Source organism: Heteronotia binoei, chromosome 1, assembly GCF_032191835.1.
Source record: "Heteronotia binoei isolate CCM8104 ecotype False Entrance Well chromosome 1, APGP_CSIRO_Hbin_v1, whole genome shotgun sequence".
In the NCBI taxonomy this organism is placed as follows: domain Eukaryota; kingdom Metazoa; phylum Chordata; class Lepidosauria; order Squamata; family Gekkonidae; genus Heteronotia; species Heteronotia binoei.
In genome coordinates this window covers 81,789,869-81,808,389 of record NC_083223.1, presented here as the reverse complement: position 1 = coordinate 81,808,389, position 18,521 = coordinate 81,789,869, and the positions used below count along the sequence as shown (strand labels likewise).

The 18,521-nt window shown below is 42.3% G+C and overlaps 1 protein-coding gene across 1 annotated transcript; it reads left to right on the top strand.

Moving 5' to 3' along the window:
* The first annotated feature begins 4,572 nt into the window (after nt 1-4,572).
* AKIRIN2 (akirin 2) lies at nt 4,573-17,512 on the top strand. The gene is made up of 5 exons (XM_060236928.1): nt 4,573-5,303; nt 13,955-14,095; nt 14,925-15,074; nt 16,526-16,597; nt 16,839-17,512. The coding sequence occupies exons 1-5, from the start codon at nt 5,096-5,098 to the stop codon at nt 16,847-16,849; spliced, it is 582 nt and encodes a 193-aa protein (XP_060092911.1). The 5' UTR covers nt 4,573-5,095; the 3' UTR covers nt 16,850-17,512.
* Nucleotides 17,513-18,521: the final 1,009 nt, after the last annotated feature.

Genomic DNA, 18,521 nt, shown 5'->3' with positions numbered 1-18,521 from the left:
TCGCCTGCCTCTCTGCAGCCTCCACCTAAGAAAACTATAGGCTTTCTTCACAGCGTGGACAAAAGCAGCTAACATTAGTCTCCTCTTCTCCTTTTTCTCCACAAGAATCATGTGAGGTAGGTTAGGCTGAAAGTATGTGAATGGTCCAAAATCACCTGGTCAGCAAGACTGAGATCTGAACCTGGGTCTTGCAGACCCTACTCTAAACTCACAGATCTTACTCTGAAACTCTAACCATGCTGGCTTTCATAGGACAGCTGCTGTTGAACAGTAGCAAGCAGCCAGGCCTACTTGAGTCGTGTAAGTCAGGTGGTATCAAGTCAACCAGAGGGTCCTGCCAGGCCTAGGGTTGCCAACCTCTAGGTGGGACCTGGAGACCATCCAGAATTACAGTGGAACTCCAAACATCTATGCCCCTGGAGAAAATGGCTATTTTGGAGGGTGGACTTTGTGGCATTATATGCATAGTGAGACCTTTCCCTTCTCTAAACCTTGAACTCCTCCAATTTCACCACAAAATCTTCAGGAATTTCCCAACTTGGAACTGGCAACCCTAGTCAGGCATGGCCCCTATGAATTCTCCCTCAAAGGTCAAAATAGACCTCCCTCCCTGCCCCCTCCCTCTGCCTTTTTATTGACAGGCACTAGGCTTGCCAAACCCCAGGTCCCAGCGGTGGTTCTCCCGCTTTCCCAGGCTCCTTTCTGCCCCCAGTCAGCTGGCCAGTGGGGGGAAGCTCTGCTTCCACAGCTACCATGTGCCTTTCTCCTTCAGAATGCTAGGAGAAAGCTTGCAAAGGCTTCCTTTTTGGATGGTGTGTCTGTGTCTTTAAGGCTGAATGGGAGCAGGCAAAACGTGGCTGCTCCCAGTAGCCGTGAAAGCAGCCCAGACCCTCTGTTTCTTTTACAAGTTTTTCAGAGGTTGTCTGCATAGTAAAATCTTTGGTTTCCCTGCGTTATTGGAAGTTTAGCAACTCATTAGTAAATTGCCCCAGTGAGACCACATGAGTGTGGGATTGCAAACTGTTTTATTTTTGTGTGTGCGTGTGTGAAAGAGATATTATTTGCAGCTGCTTGGGTGAGGAAATGAAGACTGTATTCAGGGGAACTGTACTGTGTATTATTTTCTTATTTTAAGGAAAGTCTCTTAGCTCCACCCCCAAAGTTCCCAGATTACCTGAGTTAGACTTGGCAACCCTAACAAAAACTGAAGACTGGAATATTGTGGTTGCTTAGCAACAGCCACTGAGTTAATCTGTTGCTTAAAGTGGTAAGCACACCTTTTATAATGTTTTAGTTTTGTAAAGCTGGCCAGTGTATTTTTTTTTTTAGATTTCAAAATTTTCTGCAAACCTAGGGCCCTTCTCATTATAGATTTCTAGAAAGATCTGTCTGTCACATTCTCAGGGTGCAGGCAGGAGTCCAAAGCCAGTCAAAGGTCAAAGTCCAGGAAGTCAAGCAGGACCCAAGTCTCCAAAGCAAAATTGCAAACTGGAATCAGAAGTCAGTATCCAAAAGCCAAAGAACCAAGGTGCTAAGGCATTCAAGCAGGTCAGGATCAGGAAGGAGCGTGGATGCAAACCAGAGAATAGACTTGTTGCTTCCACAAGCTTACCAGGTCCTGGGTCGGAGTTACAGTATTTCACAGAAGTGAGTACACCCCCTCACATTTTGTAAATATTTAAGTATATCTTTTCATATGACAACACTGAAGAAATGACACTTGGCTACAATGTAATGAGTCTACAGCTTGTATAACAGTGTAAATGTGCTGTCCCCTCAAAATTACACAACACACAGCCATTAATGTCTAAACTGCTGGCAACAAAAGTGAGTACACCCCTAAGTGATAATGTCCAAATGAGGCCCAAAGTGTCAATATTTTGTGTGGCCGCCATGATTTTCCAGCACTGCCTTAACCCACTTGGGCATAGAGTTCACCAGAGTGTCACAGGTTGCCAATGGACTGAGACAAATTCCACAATTGCTAAAGTTCTTAGGATCCTTACGAAGCCAGGTTTTCTGAAGTATTGGGGGGAGGGAGGGGGCTTATGATTTTAAATGAAACATGATTTCCCTTTTTACACTTTTGCTTTATAATTAATTTCTCCACCTTTTGAAGGTATATGAAAAAACCTTCTATGGTTTTGTATGTCAGCTTCCTTTATTCCTAACGGCAAGGGTGTCAAACATGCAGTCCAGGGGCCGAATCAAGCCCCCAGAGGGCTATCGGGCCCCTGAGTGACTGGCTGTCATCTGCTTCCTTCTCCTCCTCTCTTGCTTCTTCTGCATAACAGCTTGCTTTTCCAGGCTTGCTCAGTCGCATAGAACCTACAGAGCAAAACCGCTATTTTTTCCCATTAGCTGAGGCTTCCTTCTTTGGAGGGGGGGGGAAGGGGGAGAGGAAGAGCTTGCTTTGCTAGGCTCTCTCAATTGCACAGTGGAGCTACTGAGCCAAGCCTCTCTTCCTTCTATTGGCTGAAACACCCTCCATCCTGGTCCCCTGGGGAGGGAGAGATAGAGCCAGAGCTTCCTTTGCCCATTTCCCTGGATCCCATGGGAGAAATACAAACAAAACACCTTTAAAACAAGTGTGTGTCAATGTTTTAAGTTTTTAAAAAATCTTTGTTTTTTCTGTGTCCTTTATAAAGTTTATATCTCTGCTACCTAATCTTAAATAGATACACATATGGCCCAGCCCAATATGGTCAGGCCCAACAATTTATTTCAGATCGGGCCTTGCTTTAGAACATGTTCAGACATTTAAACACACACAGTCCTGAGTTTCTCAGTGTGCTCTTTCCTCTGTTTAAAAAAATTAGCAGCATGGCAATATCTGGTGACTGTTTTGGAAACTGCTTTAAGCTAAGGTACATGTGGTGTTTGTCTGCTGGAGTGACTATAGTGTCTTTACTCTCCCTAGAACTTCCAGCATTGGTCAGCAGAAACATGATGTGAGTGTGGCTGGATGACTGCACATAAAGTGATGTCGGGTGGGGGTGTAACATAAAATGCCAATCAGTTCCTGCCATCAGTGGTGTAGCCTAGTATGTAAATGATGGTGATGTCAGAGGTGTGGCCTAATATGCTAATGAGTTCCTGCTGGGCTTTTTCTACAAAAAAAATGCCCTGGTTATGTATAACCTTGTTCCTTAATATTTTCTGCTTAGCTCCACCTCCTGCAGCAGCTATTTTGTCAGAATTACAAATGTGCCCCCATGCGTAAAAAGTTTGGCAACTAGGACTTTTAAAAGCAGGAACACACAGGAATGAAGTTTCAGCTGGCTTGGTGTCAGGAGTGTGTGGCCTAATATGCAAATGAGTTCCTGCTGGGCTTTTCCACACAAAAAAACCTGTGTGAAAGAATGGTGACATCAGGGGGAGTGGCCTAATATGTAAATTTCTGCTTAAGACTGCAGTACAAAGCATATATATTATTGTCATCCTTTGCAGACTTAAGACTGCAATTTTGTGGCCTTGAGAAAAAGCAGATTGATAGTTTGAAAAAAATAAAGACATGTGTACAATACAATATCAAATCATGCTACCTGGAAAACACTCAAGCATTCATTTGGTCATGTCAATACATTTATAGTCAGGTGTGGTATTTCAACTCTAGAACCATTTAAAGATATACACTTTCTTGACATTTTATGTAAGGTATTTAATAAAATAAAAATACAATCCAGAACAATAATACCATTCCAAAGTATATTATGCACCTCATCCCAACCAAAGAAAGAAATACTATTTGTTACCCTCATGCTTGAGGGGAGACAAATGGGGCATCATAAAGGAGCCTCAGTTAACTTCCCATAACTAGAAAGGATCCTCTTACACATTTATTTCCTATTTAAACATTTATTGCTTAAGCTGTTGTTTTCCCTTAATTAAATCCATACAGCTGTTGACTTTATACACTTGTTATTCCTGTTGTCTCAAAATAGCTTCATCATGTTATGCTAATTTGCTGTTCAGCCTCTGTCTATGTTTGAATAGTTTCCCTCCATTTCATTATATCTGAAGTGTGGATGCATACAAAAGTTCATACCTTGAATAAAACGCTGCTGGTCTTAAAGGTGCCACTAGACTCCAACTTTATTCTGTTGCTTCATACCAACATGGCTACCCCCCTGGATCCACCAATTTTTCCACTACACTGAACAGCAAAAGCCAGATATTCTGAGGGGGAAAAACCTATTCCTATCTCTTCAATGTCATCTCTTGCCCATTCATCCACATAACTCCATAATCTGTTTCTACTTTTCATACCTGCCTGAATATAGACAGTTTTACTTTAGTCCTCTTTCTTTAGCCCCACTATTCACATTTTCCACAAACAGCTGTTTCGCCTACCTAACTCCTAGGTTATAGTTACATTCCAATAGCCTTTCCTCCTTCCCGTTTAACTGGCATTTCTACAGTACAAGACCTGCCATAGAGATTTAAATACTAACTCGGAAGTCAATTATTCATCTGGATGCATGACGGGAAATGTAGTTTCACTCTTCCCTCGGGCTCTTTTACATCGGCTGTTCCGAGATAAAGGAGAAGAAACCACAACTCCCCTGAACCCTTGCGGCAGCCACCACCCCCGTGCCGCGCAAGCGCATTGGCGAGGGCTGCTTTTTGAATCAGCGGCGTTGTTATTGACGCCATATTGCTGGTGTGGAAGAGTCACAGAGAGACGCGGTGCAGCTGCCGTCAACGCCATCGCTCTTCATCGGCCGCCCTAGGCCGGGTAGCCTCCCATCCAGCGGCTCCCACCGGCCCAGACACCCTCCGGGATACGGCCCGGGGAGGATTTGCCGCGGGCGGAGCCCCAGAGCCCAGTCGGGGCAGGAGCGCCGGGCCGCTCCCTGGAGATTCAGGCCGCCGGCAAGAAGAAAGCCAAGGCGGCGCGAGCAGTGGCGACCCTGAGCCTGACGCGGCGCGGCAGCGGCTGAAGCGGTGCTCTTCTCCGGCCCTCGGTCAGATCTCCCGGCCGCTTTCTAGGTGGAGGCCGAGCCGGCTCAGCTGCCGCCGCCCCCTCCTCCTCTTCCCCTCCTTTCCCCGGCCGCCCTCCTCCTTCCTCTTTCTCCCCTCGTTCAGCTCGGCCATGGCCTGCGGAGCCACTTTGAAACGGACTCTGGAGTTCGACCCGCTGCTGAGCCCGGCGTCGCCGAAGCGGCGGCGTTGTGCCCCATTGTCCGCCTCGGCGGCGGCCTCTTCCTCTTCCTCCGCGGCCTCCTTCGCCTCGTCCCCGCAGAAGTACCTGCGCATGGAGCCTTCGCCTTTCGGGGAAGTGTCCACTCGCCTCACCACAGGTAACGAGAGGCTGAAGGGGCGCTTGGGTGGGGCCGGACATGGAAGAGTGGGGGGGGGGCGGGGAGGAGAGGAGCGGCCGGGACCGAAGCCTAGTTGGGGGGCTGGGAAAGGGGAGAGGGGTCTGCCGCCTTTTCTTTCCCCCACCGGGTCTCCTGAAGCCCTGGGCTTCACTTTCGCCGCCACCTCCCTTCCCTTCCCCCGTCTTGGCTGGCTTTCGCCGCCGAGTCGGCACAATGGAAATGGCCGCTCTCGCCGCGGTGGGGGCGGGGAAGTGGCATATACGGGAGAGGCCGCTGAAGGGGGCTGATAATGGGGCTGAACCGGTAGATGGGTGAACAGGGGGGAGGGGAGGGGCCGCCTTGCTTATTTCTCTTTCTGCCTTAAGAAAAGGGAAATCCCTGGGGCGCCGACGCACCTCCCCCCCCCCCCGGCCCTACAGAGAGGGGGGGCTGGGGCGGTAATTATGGGTGCGGAGAGAAAGAGGAACTGGAAAAATCGTCGCCTCCGAAAAAGTCGGTATCTTGCCCAGCCAAGGTTCTCTCCCCGCCCCTTCTCGATTGTCTGCGCTTCTTTCTCTTCCTCTCCGGTACAGGCAATCGATTTGTTGCAGCCATTAACTCTGGGGCGTGAGTGCGTTGCCTAAGCCGAGACGGCAGTGTCGCCGCCACCGCCGTCTCCTCCGACTCGAACACCAGGGGAGGGGTGCGGAGCGGGGTCTGTCATCAATCACGCACAGTAGCTTGGGCAATGGCAGGGGCCGATTCAACAACAAAAGAATTGCCCCCACCCACCAATTAAGTCCGAGTCTTCAACATACCCTTAGAGGTCGGCCCGATTTTTTTTTAAATGCGATTTCATTAGGGCGTATATTGTCTATGCCATGAGTGTAAGAAGTCGTCCATTATGATGAGAAAGCATTTTTATGTGTTGTAATAGTTAGGATATCTTCGTTCAAGACACATTTAGTAATCTATAAATGTATCAAAGTGTACTGTACAGACGCGTTTGGCATTTCTGTGGCCAGGCCACAGTATAGTCGATTGTAACCCATCCCAGCAGGATTCTTCAGCATTCATTTTTTTTTTTTTGTGGTACATATTTTCCTTCTCGTTTTCACCATTCTAGATTTACATTTATTAATTGCATATTGCTTATTAGGTTCAGTTGAATTTACACATATATTTGTAGGATTATTTGTCTTTGAATTACTTGTCATTATTTGTGGCAGGTAATGTAGTGTTTTAATAAGTCTCTCTTCTTTGTATAAGAAACTGGTTAACAGTTTTCTACAACTAGTCTACAAAATGATTGTCAGCACATGGCAACAGTTGTCTGAATTGGTCTTTTGATTCCATTTCTTATTAAACTTTGGGGACTGATGAACCTAATTTGTAGTAGATTACTCAGAATATATGGGAATTAACATCATCTTTCAGGCTAAACCAACATTTTGAAATATTTGGTATCATGGTCTAAGCTGAAACCTTTAGTGTCTTTAACACTGATATAAATTATGTCAAGTTAGTGGAGTATATATTGTGTGGCTTTAGGATCATTATATAAAACAATGAAACAATGTTAGTATAAGGGGAGAGACATGAGTTATTTAAATCTTTTGGATTAGCTGAGAAGATGAAACATCTGTACTATGATTACTTTGTATAGATGTGAGTTGAAAAACAGATTGATGTGATCTGCAAGTCATGAGGATAGCATGCTCTTGAAAAATCTAAGCATGTAATTCCTTAAAGGGGTCAGTGTTAAACATGTAATTACTTAAAGGGGGAGTCTCCATGGTTTTCAATGTAGTTATTACCAGTTTAAAGTAAAGTATGGAAAACTTAATATGCCATAGAAGTACTATTGAAACTGCTCTTAATTTCTAAGTGCTAACTGCAGTGCAGGAAATGAATCCAGACAAAGCAGGATCAATTTTAAACTCAGTTGGAAGGGTCATCCAGATCAGCCAAATTTCTTCAAAGGAAATCTTGACAATGTGGAGCTGCTGAGCAAATTTCTGTGGCAATTAGAGTAGTCTGAAGAAACAGACATGAAAACTAGTGCTATATGTTTTTTGGATGACAGGCCATTTATGCATAAATCCTGTAAACATTTAATGTGACTAACTAGTCAGTAAATTGAAGTCTAAAATGTGTTTAATATGCAAGAAAGTCCAGGAGCTGTCTAGTGACAGGCCTAGTATTGAGAAAGGTCAATTTATGTGTTTATGTATATTGTTCAATGGCCAGTAACATTGGTTTCTTTGTATGACATGCACAATTCCTTACAGAGGCATGATGCAAGGCTTGACTACAATGCTGTCATAATAGCAATTTGATTGCTTTTTGTATTACAGTAAAAGCAACCTCACCCCAGTCTAAAACGACTGGTGCTTGCACAGGGGATTAGCTTTACCTTTATTTATACAAATTCAAGACTAGATTTCCCCCCCAGGTATGCCATTAAAAAGGGGGGGATTGTCTTACATTCATACACAATTTACAATTATGTCAAGTATTTTTGTGTGTATAATGTGTTAAGGGGGTTGTCAGTCTTTTGAATAAATATGGTAATAGCTGTTATACTAAAAGAACTCTAATACAATATACAGATAGAAGATCTGAGGATATCCTTTATGCTGCTACCATCCTATGTAACTACCTTGCTGACCTTGTTTCCTGTCAGTGTGTCATCCTATTTAAGGGCAGTAGTGCACACATAACAGGGTATTTACTGGTGCATCTGCTATCACCATCAATACTGAGATTTGGTTGCACATTTTAAGAACAAGTAGAAGCTCCCAGAATTTATATGACAACTTTGGCTGGGATCCTATTTAAAATTCTGCAGACAGAAGAAGAGGCACTTTGCAAAATACTCCAATCCCCCCCCCCCCCCCGCAGCATTTTGGGAGCCTTTGGAACTGCAACAGTGGGAGAGAGGGAAGCTCCATGGCCTTTCACTCACAGAAATTTTCATGTAGGGTTCAAACCTGATTCTAGAAGCTTTTGCTCATTCTTGAAAACTGATGTTCTATGTTAGCAAGTCATGCAAGTGACATGGCTACTAATACAAAAATATATCCAAGGATATTTTTTACATTACTAGGGCCCTGCATAACTATATTGCTGGCCCATAGGCATTGGTTTCAGAATAGAGCAGTTGAATTCACAGCATTGAAGATTTTTTGGAGTTACTTGAACATTAATTTGTCTCAGTCCTTAACGTGAGTGCTTGGATGTTTTGGACTTAGAGGGTGCATTATTAAAATACTTTATAATCAGCATAGTTTCAGTGAAGTAGCAAACAATGTTCAAAACGTATTACATCAAATAGGAGGTTTATATTTGAACAGCTACTATGTTGGTTCGATGGTCTAAATGCTGTCTTGGTTTTCTTTAGTCCTGTTGATTTTCCAGCTGTTCACATCTGAAGCAAATTATGTGTCATAAAACTTGTAAACAAGAAATCTAGCTGCAGTGCGTGGTGCATTGATCACCTTTCAAAGTTTCAGCTAGTTACTCTGCATTTACAGAACAGAGTTTAATAGCAGTATGATACACTGTTGTAGTATTCCTGTACTGTTTATAGGACTTCAGATAAACATTAGTTAATAGAGATAAAATCTCATACCATTCTAAGTTTCTGATAGTAGAGTGCCGCTGAGATTGTGTATTAGGGCCTAGTTCTAGCTGAGATGGCAAACCTGTCTGGACTACTATGCTGGTTCAGACTTCCAGCCAAAACCCAAAAATAATAATCTGCATAGGTGTCATGGAGAAGGCAAGGCTGGAATCCTTCTCCTTGATGACTTTGTGTGGTGTTTTTTAAACGAATGCAGCATAAAATGTGTGACCTGACCCCCCCCCTTCCCCCCCCAAAGTTTGAAGTGGTACTGGCTATGCATAGATTTACTGTCTCTTAAAACTAGGTGAAGGTAAATGAATCAATGATCAAAGTAGGGGTATTGCAGAGCTTTTATACTTGCATCAAGCATGTTTTTGAGATTGTACATTTCTAATACTATGACATCCTTAGGCGTGTTTTACACTTGCATGTTTATCATCAGATTTGATTTGAAAATGAACCACTGCAGGTCTCAAAGTTCATGTGGAATTGTATCATCTCCAAATGGTCCTTTTTAGTGGAGTAACTGCACAAATTCAACTTTTAGTCACTAGAATTGGTTCTGACATTTTTGAAGCTTTCTCTACTATCCTGAAGTTTTAAAATTTGGAAAAAATGAAGAACCTTGACCTCATTTCATGTGTTTAAAGCTAATTTGGCTGTGCCTTGTATTAAATATGCAAATTCCTGGACTTCAAGATATAAACGTAAATGAAGTAATTGTAAGGAAGTATAGTAGGGCTCCTTGGGAAAAGCAGTGGCTATATCAGCTGGAAGAAATAGAAGAAAAGGAAACCTTGAAAATAACTTGCAATTACATGGAAGCAGTAAATGTCAGGTTAATTGCTTTTTGCAACAGCCTTACTCAAGCTTACCTGGGAATAGTTTATAGTCTTCAGTTACATATTCCTCTATATGTCCAAGTTTCCAACCTATCTCCAAGAGACCACTTCTTTTTTACAATAGGATTGCATTTTTCTTCACACCAGTCAAAAACAAAACAAAAATAAGGCAGATTCTTTGTGGAACTTTTTATAAGGTACTTTTAAGGTTGTTCTAGATGACTAAAATGTTCTGGCCAGTGACTGTAATAATAAACTGAACTGAAACAAAAATGGTGGTGTCACTGGCATGAACAACTTGCAGGTTTTCCCATTTGACCAGTGATCTATCCAATAACTAAAGTAAACAGATCTGACTTCTCTGTATCCAGATGCTACTTAGTGAAACTGAGGCAATCATGAAGATGGATGTCATTGCAGCTACCTTGGAAATGCCAGGCCTTGAATCTTAACTATTAGTCTTTCAAGCACAGGCTGAAATTAAAGGTGACAGAATAATTGCCATAATTTGGAATGGAAGTGGTGTGTCACCCTTGTTGAAATGACAAACAACAATTATTGTTGCACCATCTTTTATTCTCCAATAGAGGTTACACATTCATTGAACCAGTATGGAAATTGGAATGTAATCTTAATTATCCAGGAGTTGCTGTTTAGTTTTACTTTGATTTCCTTCATGTGCTTACTCTAGAATGGGAAAATCTTTAGTAAATCTTTGTATTAGGCCTCATAGTAGCAATTAATTGCTTTTCAGAGGCAGAATTCTTGAGACACTCAAGTCATATCATCTCCCCCTTTAAAAGTTTACTTGCCAAATATAACTTGAAAGTGCCAGCATGTTGGAATAATTATTTTTTTAGATGGGAATATTTTAAAGATTAAAGAAGCATAAACTTAGTCACTGCAAGGGTTGACCTGCAACATTTTTGTCTGTTAGCCCACAGAGAGCAACCCTGGTTCTGCATGCAGTTCTGGTAACACTGGATCTGCACATCAACATGTACTTTTTAATGTGGAATATCCTCTTGTTCTGAGTTGGGAGCACAGTAAAAAAAGGAATTTTTCTCCATTGAGTGTCTGTTCAGTATCAGATAGGAACACCTGAATCAGGGTTGGCTGCTGCCGCAACCCCCCCCCCTTTTTTTTGCTGGCAGTATCTTGTTTCAAGTGACCAATTCTTAGTTTCCAGGTTTGAGTCAAACCACCATTTTCCACATACAAAAATTAGATACAGTATCAGACCCATAGCTATGGGGGGAGCTGGCCGCTCCACCCAAACTCCACTTCCACTTGTATGGCCCCTCCTCTCCTTGCCGCCCATTTTTGCTTCTCCCGCTCGTTTTTGCCTCTCCTCTCCCCACCACCTGCTTTCGCCTCCCCCGTTCTTCCCGCTGCCTGTTTTCACCTCCCTCGCTCTCCCCGCTGCTCTCGCCACCCCGTTTTTGCATCCCCTGCTCTCCCTGCTGCTTTTGCTTCCCCCGTTCTCCCTGCCGTTTTTGCTGCCCCCGCTCTCCCTGTTGCTCTCGCTCCTGTTTTTGCCTCCACTGCTTTTGCTGCCCTGTTTTTGCCACCACCCCTCTCCCTGTTGCTTTCACTGCCCCGTTTTCACCTCCCCCGCTTTCCCTGCTGCTCTTGCTGTCCCGTTTTCGCTTCCCCTGCTTTCGCCGCCCCCTACTCTCCCCATTGCTCTCGCAGCCCTTGCTGCCACCACCACTCTTTTAATTTATTTTTAAAGTGTGTGATATCATTTTGGCCCTATACAGTGTTTACATTCAAATGCTGCCAATAATCTTGCAGTGCCACTGATTCAAACTAAGGGTATTATATGAGTTGGATGAGAGATGTAAATGTTACTAGGCAAATCTTAACAGGTAGAGATGGATGAAAGCTGGCTTTTTAGAGACTGGTTTATAACAAAAGTATTTAAAAATGTTCATCTTATTTTCATGAAACTTAATTTAAATGAAAGGTAAAAGAGGTGGGATCATGTGTATGGCTAGTTGGGTCCTGATGGCCTGAATCACTCAAAATTCCTTTAGATTCTAGAAAGGAAGGAATGTAATTCTTTTGAGTGGTAACTTATTCCAACACTTCATCTAAGAATAGAGTTGCCAGATCCCTTGGACTTGCTAACAGTGAACTTACTGGGAATGTGGGGGGACGCTGAAAATAAATGTGATGTGCCTACATGACTAGGAAGTTATATACGCACATAAGGGGGGCAGCGCTCTTGTTTTTAGGCAAAACTCTATGGCAGAGTGGTAAAGCAGCAGTACTGTGGTCTGAACTCTCTGCTCACAACCTGAGTTCGATTCTGGTGGAAGCTGGATTCAGGTAGCCGGCCCAAGGTTGACTCAGCCTTCCATCCTTCCAAGGTCGGTAAAATGTACCCAGCTTGCTGGGGGAAAGTGTAAAAGACTGGAGAAGGCAATGGCAAACCACCCTGTAAAAAGTTTGCCATGAAAACGTTGTGAAAGCAACGTCACCCTAGAGTCAGAAGCAACTGGTGCTTGCAGAGGGGACCTTTCCTTTTTCCTATGGTAGAATTAGCTTCTGCCATAGAGTTTTGCCCCAAAACCAGAGTACCATGTCGCTGACATGCCTGTGTCACTTCTGGGACACATAGGAATGTCATGTTTAATTTTGGTGGTCTTCCATGTTTGAGGAGATATTTCTCTTCCCCCCCACCCCCCGCTGACCAACTGGCTGGCAGTGGAGAGGTGGGGCCTGAAAGTGGGGCATCTGGCATTCTTATCTAAGTAGTAAGATTATTTCAGATCATTACTATTTTGAGATTATCTTCTGTTTATGAGAATCCTGAGTATTTTTTTCTTGAGGTTCATGAAAGGCAATATTTTTCTTTTCTTTATATTTAGTGGTTAGTCTCCCCCTGCCATTTTTCTAACCAGGGTCGCCTAGTCTTCCCCCACAGTAGCCTAAGTGCATCCATAATATAATGCTGCTTAGTGCGGTCAAGATTCTATGGATAAGCATTTGTGAAAAAGCCATGGCATGTTTCAAGAGTATTTGGAATTGCAGAAGAGTGTGGGAGAGGCAAAGAAGTTGCCTGCTTCATTTCCTGCATACCAAAAGTGTTGGCTTTGAGCATTTAACTGGGGGTGGTTTTTTTTATTGGTCATGGAACTGTCTGCTTTTTAAAGTCATAGTGTAAAGACAGATAAGTTACCTGTTTCTAGTGACAAGGAGATCTTTTAGTTGTGTCTTCTCAGTTTTCCTCCAGCCAGAGAGAGAAGCAGCCAACCAATCCAACATCCAGTCAGCATTCTCCAGTTTGGAACCAATGTTACTGTGCTGACTGGTTTGTTTCTTTGCTAGTTGAGATGGGAGGAGAGAATTCAAATCTGCAAGGGATGCCCATAGGTATTTGTGGCTGCAGTTAAATGTCAATGTAGGCAGCATACTTGAAAATACTACTGTTAAACTGAAGGTGGAACGGAAAGAGCAGTACCACAAATGATGTACAAATTAAGCCAGTTATATATGCAGTATGCAGTGATGCATTACACTATATGGAGCAACATGTGTGCTACTTAGTGTGAAGTATGGCGCTCAGTTGAGCTAAGCCTGTTACAGATACTAATATTCATGCAACACATGATGATTTAGATAAGTATTGCATGGGTGTTTCAGCAGATAAATGATCTGAACACTGAGTGCTAGCATGCAGGACGATGAAAATGCCTACAAGATTAAAGGGCAAGATTAAATATTTCTGTATGTTGTGTTCAGCTTTATAGTCCTGCCATAACCAATAGTCTTTAAATCCCAAAGCCAGAATGAATGCTGTGCCTCTAGTGTTGTTTTGTGGTCACCATACAACTATTGTCTCCCTTCAGTTAATAAGGGAAGGAAGCAGAGGACACTAAAGACAATTATTTCTACTTCACTTCCTATCTTCTGGGAATTTGAGTGGAGAAGAGTGCTTGGGATTTAAGACACTGCAGTTGGGGTGCAAATTTAACCTTTTAGTTTAACTGCCTAAAACATGCTTTAAGTGTAACTGGCTCAAAATTGCTTTCAATGTTTCAGAAAGCAATTATGTGTGCAGTCATGACATATTGTAGTAGTTAAACTTGTATGTCACCAAGTAATGTAAAATGCTGAGAGTTTGAAATGAGACTTGGCAATTAGTATATAAACCGTTCCCTGTTATCTTCCAGAACAAATTCTGTACAATATAAAACAGGAGTACAAACGTATGCAGAAGAGGAGACACTTAGAAAACTTTCAGCAGACAGATCCCTGTTGTTCTACTGATGCACAGTCACAAGCATTTCTCCTTACTGGACCAGCTTTGCCAGGTGATTTTTTTTTTAATGAACAAATCTGCATAACTTGATGTGGTTTGGTTCCAAATGATTGAGTTTGGGCTTTGATCAGTTGAAAGTTCCATAAAACATTTCATTAAGGAAGCATTTTTATTGTGGGAGGTGGGAGCATTAATGGCATTAATTTTTAGGAAAAAGTTCTTAATGTGAACTTTTCCAGTGAATATTGCCCATAACAGTCAAGTTTATTGGGACAAGTGAAGTGTGCCAGTTTACCACAAGTAAAATGTAAAGTATGAGATGCTGCCATTCTAGTGTGGTATTTCTGAAACATTACCAGAAAAAAACACAAATGCTCTTTTCTGTTTTTTGACAGGTGGTTCTAACTGTAGTTTCTTCAGCTATAGACTAGGTGAAAGGCTGGGCGTGATGTTATGCCACAGTATAGGACATTCTATAAACCTGCTGCCTGTTGTTTGTAGGATCTGTAGGTCCTTGAAAACTAGTCTGTAATCCATATTTTAAAACAAATTAGTTTGTAGATGCTTTGTTATTATAACTACACATTGATGCAGATAGATTTTAGCAGTTTCGTTTCTGCTGCTGCAAATATCTTGTGCCCTGTGCTGTTGAATTTATTAAATTGTAGAGGCCTTTGCTCAAAGACTGATCCAGAGAAAGGTAGTTGCACTTAAATCTCATTGACTTTAAGGGGGGGCTACAGTGCGACTAATTTTCTCTGGACTCAAGTTAATGAGGTCTGATAATAAGAATCTCAAAATGTCTGGAAGTATATGAACAGGTGTCAAGCCAGTTTTCATTAACATTTTCCTGAATTATCCCTGTATATATGGATTCATAGGTACTTCATCTGCAACAGCATCACCACTGAAAAAAGAACAGCCCCTCTTTACTCTCAGACAAGTTGGAATGATCTGTGAACGCTTACTCAAAGAACGTGAAGAGAAAATTCGTGAAGAGTATGAAGAAATTCTGACCACAAAACTTGCAGGTATGATGAAATGTATAAAATCTTGAGGGCATAGATTAGTATGTTGGCGATAACTGCAGCTATCCTAGTTTTCTAAATAGTTACTTAGGATAAAATCTATTTTCCTTCTGGTATTGTAAAGTTTAGACGTATGTAGTGTGGTGTGGGGAAGATAGCGAAGTGGGTATTAATAATGTCCAGGTCCTTTGTCGTGATGTGGGCTTGAAACAGGAGCTTCTGTTTTGACTTGCAGTCTTTGTGCTTACCTGTTCCTTAATTGCCATAATGTCACTTTTGGGGTAAATTACATCTGGCCCACCTCTTGCAAACTGCTCTATAGCAGCTGCAGAAAGCACCATCTAAGACACAGATAAATCTGATTGTAAGCGCATAGCACCGAAATGTAGAAATGTAAATTTTTATGTCATATGGTTGTTAAATTGTTTTATGGTTTTTATCTTATTTATTATATTATATTCATGCATATGCATGAATATGTAAGCCGCCCTGAGCCCGCTTCGGCAGGGAGGGCGGGATGTAAGTGGAAATTACATAAATAATAAATAATGGTTCTGACACTAGCAGACTGTAATCATTGTTGTGACAGCACAATGTCCAGGCACAATTAAGAAGCTTCTGCCAGATGCCATGGTTGAGCATGGCACGAGAGGAGTTGGATCTAGTACTTTTGAAAGCTGTCAGCAGCATTGATTATATTCTAGTGCTTTCCAAGTGGCTGGCAGTGCCTGGCACCAGTGACAACATCACTGCCCTGCACTGGCCACTCAGCTACTGTTTACCTGCATGCAATAGCAGTACAAGTGCTTCTGCTGCCACTTGGCAAAGGGTGCCTGATCTTTCTTCCACCAGTACCAGTAGCTGATACTCCCAGAAAACCACATTTAGGGATTATGTACAGCTAAAAGTAGAATGCTGCAGCAATTTCTGCTGTTATCACATGCAGTAGATTGTGGTCCCCAAGCTTTTTGAGATCATGCAGGCACTTTTGGAATTTTGAAATGGGGTAGTAAGTGTTACTCCAAAATGGCCGTTACATGAGGCAGAACCAAATCGAATACCTCATCCCTTGGACCAGGTAGTAAGAAGGAAATACTGAAGGGAGGAATGAAGTCACGCATTGGCTAAGGAAAACATAGTCTTCCTGTGATCCTACAGTGGAAAACCCATTTGTTTGAAAGAGGGAGCTAATAACAAGTCCTGCTTTCTAGTGCCTCTACCCACTTTCTAACAAGTTTGGCAGGCACTCAGAGGAAGGTAGTGATGGGCACCAGTGGGTGCCCATGGAAGCCATTTTGGGGGATCTGGCTGTAGATAGCGGGTTAGAGCATATCAATTCATTCTGCTGGCTTCTTCTGGTGCAAGAAGCTCTTTTGTTGATGACTGGAAGAACAGACTACTGGCACAAACTGATATGATTCTTCTCACTCATTTGAACTATTTTCTGGCCACAGAACAGTATGACGCATTTGTGAAGTTCACGCATGACCAGATCATGCGACGATATGGAGAACAGCCTGCAAGTTGTAAGTATTTTGTTTTACACTTGAATGTCAATGAAAGTTGCTGGCAATCCAGTGTTTTATATTTTTTTACATAAATACAATAATTTTTGGGGGAGGGGGATTGTCTTGTAAACCTGCAGGTGTTAAGAAAATGTTTTGTATTGCCTTTGTCTATATATGGATAGGTTACATAGTAATTGTGTTCAGTCTTCAGTCACGTTGTCAGCTGCTGTCCCTGACTTGATTTTATTTTTCTTTTCAGATGTTTCATGAATCATGTTTTCTGCATATGTGGGCAGCCCTGAAACCCTGTTCTATTGTTGCAAGCTGTCCTTTAAAGACTTGCAACAATGCCATATCCCCCCTCTCCCCCCACATACACTGGTTACTTCAAGCTTTTGTCAGTGGCAACCACTCTTATGCAGCGACTGGTTTTGGAGTGCTCCCTGATGTACCACCTGGATGTGGACCTTTGCTACCTGTTAATACCAGTGGTCTCATTTGCTGTATCATTACAATTTGGCTTATGTTAATAAGTTTGAAAAGTAAAAGGATTAAAGCTGGTGTACTAGAACTTTGCCCTTCACTGATGTGTAAATAAAAGTGTAGAATGACACTTCTGACTGAAGTTAGTGTGGTTTTCATAACTGTGCACTGCAAAACAGTATTCACAGTTAAATTAGAATGTAATCCATGGACAACTTTTAAGAAAATAGCCCACAGTACTGCCTGTGAAATAGTGAAGGAGGGCATTTCTGTATTCCATGACTTTTTGGGGGGTTAAGAATGGGTTTATATAATTTCTCATTTTTGTAGTTTTTATTTATTCTATCAGTCTTTAACAAATGTTTATTGCTGCAATTTTTCAGTGTATCATTGTTTTACTGCCCTTGTAGTACTGGAATTTAGTTGAAAGAATAAAACATTTACTTCTAACCTGCTTGTTTTTTATATGAAGGAGGCATTTTTGCCAATATCTAAATGAAGCAAATATCCTGTGAATTTACCAGCTCAGAATGGAAAGCTGTTGAAATTGTATTTTGCTAAAGCTGACTGGCTTGCTGATGCTGTAGAGGCACTTTCTTGTGTAATGGACAGCTGTATTTTTAGTGGTTTTTATATTTGAGTTGCCAGGCCCCTTCCTACAGAAAATAAGAGAGCTATTACCTATACTGCAAAGTTGCAAGGATTTCAGAGGAGTCTGCATTAATTTTTTTTTGGGGGGGGGGGGGCTTTCCCCAAAGTTTTGAGAAAACTGTTTACAAGTCACTGGCAGCACTGCATAGGACACAGCTCAAAGAACAGGTAGTAGTACTCCCATTTAAGATGTCGTTGCTATTTCAGTTACATCAGTTGCTGGGAAGGTATTTGATGTTTCACCTATTGCCATAGGACATTCACAATTGCATTAGAAGCTCTAAATATCAAGTGTCCTTGTAAGGGAATTGATGTCTTTAAACTGTTAGCTCTATGATTATGAGGATAGGGCAAGGGGGGGGCAGAGATAAATATGTGGGTGGTTTTTTTGCTTGGGCTTGTACCTTAAAGGGGAAGAAAAACATGCTTAGTTACCTTGTATCTTGAATGAAATCTTCTGAAATGACTTTCTTCCCATTTTTGATGTAATTTGAATGCTGAAGGCTTTCTGTACCTGCAGCTTGAATATCTAGGTTATAGAAAGCCTTTCTTTGGTCCTGTTTTGTTTGGATACATTCACTTTCTCTGCATTGTATCCAGTTATTCTGAGCTAAGCTTTTTATTTCTTTCCACAGCTGTTTTAGCTCTTAATTTCAGCCATATACTGGTCTAGAGGAGAACCTCTCCACATGTGAGATCTGGGTGTCTCACTAAGGGAGCTTTCAACATTGAAGAAATGGTACTGTTCTCCCTCTGAGGTGGAGTACATCTTGATGGGTGTTTCCCATTGTCCAATCAGGAAGGCAGG

Excerpts from the sequence above, each read along its gene's own strand:
- AKIRIN2 (XM_060236928.1), top strand. The coding sequence starts at position 5,096 with ATGGCCTGCGGAGCCACTTTGAAACGGACTCTGGAGTTCGACCCGCTG. Across the intron at positions 5,304-13,954 it reads GTCCACTCGCCTCACCACAG|AACAAATTCTGTACAATATA; the intron begins GTAACGAGAGGC and ends GTTATCTTCCAG. Across the intron at positions 15,075-16,525 it reads TCTGACCACAAAACTTGCAG|AACAGTATGACGCATTTGTG; the intron begins GTATGATGAAAT and ends TTCTGGCCACAG.